The sequence below is a fragment of the Delphinus delphis genome, chromosome 19, assembly GCF_949987515.2.
Source record: "Delphinus delphis chromosome 19, mDelDel1.2, whole genome shotgun sequence".
In the NCBI taxonomy this organism is placed as follows: Eukaryota; Metazoa; Chordata; class Mammalia; order Artiodactyla; family Delphinidae; genus Delphinus; species Delphinus delphis.
Window position 1 is genome coordinate 42,264,995 of NC_082701.1, and position 5,376 is coordinate 42,270,370.

The 5,376-nt window shown below is 51.5% G+C and overlaps 1 protein-coding gene across 1 annotated transcript; it reads left to right on the forward strand.

The window, feature by feature from the left end:
* The first annotated feature begins 928 nt into the window (after positions 1-928).
* COPRS (coordinator of PRMT5 and differentiation stimulator) lies at positions 929-4,865 on the forward strand. Its single transcript, XM_059998359.1, has 4 exons — positions 929-1,083; positions 3,198-3,264; positions 3,659-3,880; positions 4,442-4,865. Exons 1-4 carry the CDS (start codon positions 985-987, stop codon positions 4,609-4,611), a joined length of 558 nt encoding a protein of 185 aa, XP_059854342.1. The 5' UTR covers positions 929-984; the 3' UTR covers positions 4,612-4,865.
* The last annotated feature ends 511 nt before the right edge of the window (positions 4,866-5,376 follow it).

The following is a 5,376-nucleotide window of genomic DNA, read 5'->3' on the forward strand; positions in this document are numbered from 1 at the left end:
ACAGAGAAAAAAATGTATGAACTGTTAGGCTAAATTTTTTCAAATGTGTACGTATAAACACACTCTTTGAGGGAGATGAACGGATAGGCTAATGTCTCAGATTGTCATAAGGTGGCCTGGTGAGCAAGGACTCCCAGCTTCCAGCTTTTCTGCTATTTAAAGGTTACCATTATCACACCTTGAGCAGATTTGTTATTGGAGTTCAGACAGTGCAGGGAAGGGCAGGGAAAGCTGTCTTTAGAGTTTGGTTTATCCCCAGCCCGGGCACTGCCTAACCTCTGCTGGTATCGGCGCCCAGGTGAGACTGTACCGGCCCAGCACAGAATGTTTAGGGTTACTATGACCAATTGTCGTAGCCTATAGGGTGTCTGGAACGTTGGAAGAGTTTGTTTTGATCATCCAACCTGGTTACTAATGGGTTAACTTTAAGAACGGACATTAACTCAAGGTGGGGAATCCTGGGCTCCTGAGTTGTCTCATCCATTTGCGGGTGAGTTATAGTCTTAATTCCAGACCGAGTTCTAGAGAAACCTGTTTAAAGAGTGAAATGGGGTTAGAGCTACAGTTGCATGAAAAGTTTTGAGAGCTGAGTTTTATACACTATCAGGTAGACGCGGGTAATCAACTATTCTAACAGTTTATGAAGCGGAAGCATGCGCAGTGTGGTGGCGTAGGGATAACACTTGGCATTCCAGACCCAGCTAGTCGTCTAGCCCTGGGATCTGCATCGTCAGAAGCTACAAAAATCAGATTCCGGGACCGGTAGGTAGGGAGGGGGGCTTTCGCAGTCGGGCGCGCTCCGCCCCGCGCTCCGTCCCGCCCCTTGCCCCGGCCCCGGCTTCCTCGTGACCCCCGCGCCCCGCCCCCCGGTCGGGAGCACCCCCGGCTGATTGGCCCTCCGCGGCGTATCCTCCGGCTGGCAGCCAGGCCGGCGTGTCACGTGGCCGAGCGGCGTCCGGGGCGCGGAGCTGCGGGCCGTTGGGCATGGACTCTCAGATCGCCGGGGCCCCGGCGCTGGGGGCGGCGGAGCCGCCGCCGGGTCTGCCGGTGCTGAGCACGCGGGAGGCGCCCCCCCGCTTGGGGGTGAGCGCGGCGCGGGTCCTGGGCGCGGCTACCACCTGCGGCCCGGGGCGGGAAGTTGCGGGGCTCGCGGGGCGGGCTGGGCGGGGGCCGCGGGGAGCCGGGGAAGCGCCTCGGACCCGCCTTCTGCAGCCCCGACGTTTGGGAGCGCGCCCGAGCTGGAAACGGCCGGGTTGTGGGGCGCGGCACCCCGAGGACGTGGGTGGGCGCGCCGGGCCGGGAGGGCTGGCTGTCGGCCGCAGGGCGCCTGTGCGTCCTTGCTAAATGGGAGGTGATGCTGCTGACCCAGAGCTGGAGACGCTGGGGGGCCTGGGCTGGGGCCAGGTGAGGGCAGCGAGGAGAGCGACTTTCCCTGAAGGGTCCGTGTCCCTTGGTGGGGATGCTCAGCTAAGCCTGCGCACCAGATGATGTCTCATGCGCTCTCGCCTTTTCTCTTCACTGAAACCAAAAGGCCGCGTTTGACGCAGGGTTCCAGAAACGTGTTTTCATTTGCGCGCCAGACAGCTCCTGGCTTTTCAGAGACCGTTATTACAGTCATCTGCCCTTGTTTACAGTCAGCAATCCGTGTTAGAGGGTGAGCTCCTTGAGGATAGGAACCCTCTGTTTACTGCTGTAAACCCGGCGCCTAGCATAGTGCCTGGCACCGTAGACGCACATATTAATTTGATGGAGGAATGGAATGCTTGTCTAAGCATCAAAGATATCATATCTTAACCATAATATGAAAAATGTAGTGATAAGCTTATAAGGAAAATTACTTTGGGGTGCGGGTAGGATAAAACTAATTTTGTCAGAGCAGAGCAGGAAGGTTTGTGCACTTTCTCTCCAAGATGAGACGATGGTGGTCCTGGCAAAGGTGTGGAGATGAGGAAATGCGGGGCAAATGGCTGAGAGCTTGGGTCCCTGAGCTGGGAGAGAGAACTATGCTGCACAGGTTGATGGAGCGTGAGGTGGAGGTGTGGATGCCACGGCGAATTTTGTGCTCCAGCAGTGGAGGCCTGTTGAGTTTTTCATCAGAGGAGTCATTAAGCGTGTAAGGCTGCGCAAGATGGGTGAGTGGGAAGTCAGTTAGGGAGCTCTTGCGGTGGAAGAGATGAGAGGTCCCACTACTGGTCAGCAGGAGTGACCAGGAGTTGTCGCTGACTACAGGAGATGGAAGTGACTCATTAAATCCAGGTAGGACTAGATCATGAACTAATTGGGGCAGATGCCAAACGCAGTTTAGATGTAGGGGCAAAGAAGGTGGATTTCAATTCAACAGATGTTATATTTCTGCTGTGTTTTCATAAATATTATCTCATTATAAACCTCCTGCAAGGTCAGAACAGTCATCCCCAATTTCCAGAGAAGGAAACCCAGGTGTGGTGGCTGAAGTGATGTGTCCAGGGTACACACTGAATGAATGGGATTGAAATCAGGTCTTCTCATGCAGGCTGTGAACATTTCTCATCCCACTTAGAAAGAGGTCTTAACAGGTGATAGGATTTCAGAAACTTTTGAGTGATGGGAGCAGAGAAGCATATGGGTGGCTATGGGAGAAGACGATTTCCCTTCAACAACTAAAGCTCTGTTGTCCCCATGTGTCAGTCAGGAGACAGAGAATTTGATAAAGGAGCTGTTAAGTAGACAAAAAGTTAAGTAACTGAAAAGCTAAAAACAGGGAGGTAGCCACTGCAGGGAAACAGCGGAACAAAGGGGTGAGTTTGGAATGACTGAAATGTACAAGCTCAGAGGAGAGGCTTTGCAGGGAGCTGAAATTCCAACCTCTGAGGAGGGGGCACTGTCCCGGCTAGTGCTAGAGTCTCCGAGCTTGGAGGAGGGGTCCTGAGGCCCGAGACTGAGACTTCTCAAGACAGGGCTCGAGAGGAGGCTGGCTCTGCACGTGCTGGCAAACTGTGCACTGGATTCAGTGGCCACTCTAGGAAGACAGGCGATCCTGCTGGCAGGGGTGATGCTGACAGGAAGAGGAAGCAGCAAGGCCCAGTCGAACAGGGCACAGCAGAAATGTGGGTGGCAGAGTCCCTGCCCCAGCCTCACAAAGGAGGGTATGGAAGGGCTGAAATACTGGCCGTACCCGAGATGTCCAAGTCCTGGGTAATTGTTTCTTCTTCCCGCAGGCTGCCTTTGCCCCAGCTGGCCGCTCCGGTCAGGAGAGAGAGACCGAGAAGGCTGCGGATCGACTAGGCGAGTAGGCAGCAGAGCCTGGGGTGGGTGTTGGGAGAGACCAAGGAGGTCTGTATTGTGAAAGCTTGTCATCTCCCAGAGGCCCTTTGCCTCAGTGGCATTTAAACTACCTGAAAACATAAACTGTGCCTGCCTTCTCATGTGAATGAAAAGAGCTGGTAATTAATGGCCTTATTTAAGGCAAAACATCTTATTGAAAGTAAATGATCAACCCTACTTCTAAAACTGGAAACAGAACAACAGTTTTTAATAAGTGCTCCGGCGGCTGAGGAACTCTGCACACTTGTTACTGCTGCCCTCTTAGTAAGTCTGCCAAAAATCTCCCGGGTGCACGACTGGCCCTCTCTGGTCTGCCAGTTATTTTAAGACCTCCTTCCTTTTGTCGATTTCTTAGCCAGCGGAGCACAGAGCATCCCTCATGATAGTCCTGCCCACGGTGAGGGCAGCCATTGTGAAGAGGAAGGCTTTGCTGTGGATGACGAGGATTCCGATGGGGAACCGAACACCTGGGAGCTGTCAGAAGGGGTGTCCGGCTGTCCACCCAGGGAACAGGCTGCTGATCTTTTTAACGAGGACTGGGACTTGGAGTTGAAAGAAGATCTAGGGAATCCATATGGTAGGTGTGGGGTTTTGGGGGTCCTAGGCCAGGCTTCTGAGACCCTCCTACACATGAACCCCGAAACAGTTTGGAAGAGGGACCCACATCCATGAGCTTAGCCTGATAGCTCTCATAGGTCTGAAATTTCTGTGACAGCTCCTCTTTCATATGGGGGGGAAAAAGTGCCAGTTTTGCATTTTATTATATAATGTATTGGTCAGTTGCAACATTGAAACAGTGTTACCATCTCCAAATATCTTTGTGTGAATCGAGCGGCTGTAGACAGAAGTGCTCTGTTCACCAGTTGCTTCCTCTGCGCTGCTAGGAACCGGTGTCTGAGAAGCAGGACTGTGGGTGGCGTCAGAATGAAGGTGCTTGGGATTCTCCACGAAAGGAGGACTGTGTGTGTGTGTGTGTGTGTGTGTGTGTGTGTCTGTCTGTCTGTCTGTCTGTGTCTGTGTGCGTGTACGTGCATGTGTTTAAGCAAAGACAGTGCAAGTGTCTGTCCCGTAGACATTTTTGGCTCTCTCTTTTCACTCTCCCTCCTTCCTTTAATCTGTCTTTTAAAACTGCCTGCAGATGCTGACGACATCCAGGGCTGCCTTTCTCAAGAGGTCAGACCCTGGGTGTGCTGTGCCCCGCAAGGAGACATGATCTATGACCCCAGTTGGCACCATCCACCTCCACTGATACCCCATTATTCCAAGATGGTCTTTGAAACGGGACAGTTTGATGATGCCGAAGACTGAGGGCATAGCTTTTGCCTGGTGAGTGGGTGGGCCCTCCAGGTCAACGTCTCCTTTCTTTGAGGTGAGATGTCATATCTGAGGAAACATTCCCAGTGAATCCCGAGTCGGGCACACAGACTGGTGTTAAATAAGGCCCTCTGTCCCCCAGTTCTGTTGTTGTTGTTGTTTTTAATGAGCTCCTCCTTGGAATGTGTGAGTGTTTATGTCTGTGTCGGGAAGGAATGGTGTTCTTTATAAATAAAAGTAGAAAAAAAAAACCAGCCTGCTTTTGCCTACTTTTTTTCCCCCCTTTTTCATTAGAAACTTCTGAGCAAAGCCTCACTCCTTCATTTAAAGCCCCTCACTTACATTTTCAGGATTGATGTTGTCTGAGATGAAACTACTCTGTGAAAGAAAATGATACATTAGTTTTTGCCTCTGTAGATCTGGCCCTATTGACCAGAGATTGGAACCCAAGAGACACTGGTGACTTTGCGGCTGACTGCTATTCCTGGTGATGGAAAATTGACCATTTACTTAGTTAACAAGGACTTTCTGTAGGCTGGAAAATGAAATGGCAAATTAATTAAACCAGCAGTTGTACAGCCCTCAATTGGCATGAAAGGATTTTACACTCTACTTTCCTTTTAATCCTTACAATTACTTACGTGTCACTTAAATTTTTTTTTTAACCTCATTTGGGAGATGAGGAAAATAAGGCTCAAAATGTTTTGACCTCACCCAGATCACACAGCCAGGAAACAGCAGAAATGTGACCTGAACCCT

Excerpts from the sequence above, each read along its gene's own strand:
- COPRS (XM_059998359.1), top strand. The coding sequence starts at position 985 with ATGGACTCTCAGATCGCCGGGGCCCCGGCGCTGGGGGCGGCGGAGCCG. Across the intron at positions 1,084-3,197 it reads AGGCGCCCCCCCGCTTGGGG|GCTGCCTTTGCCCCAGCTGG; the intron begins GTGAGCGCGGCG and ends TTCTTCCCGCAG. Across the intron at positions 3,265-3,658 it reads GAAGGCTGCGGATCGACTAG|CCAGCGGAGCACAGAGCATC; the intron begins GCGAGTAGGCAG and ends TCGATTTCTTAG.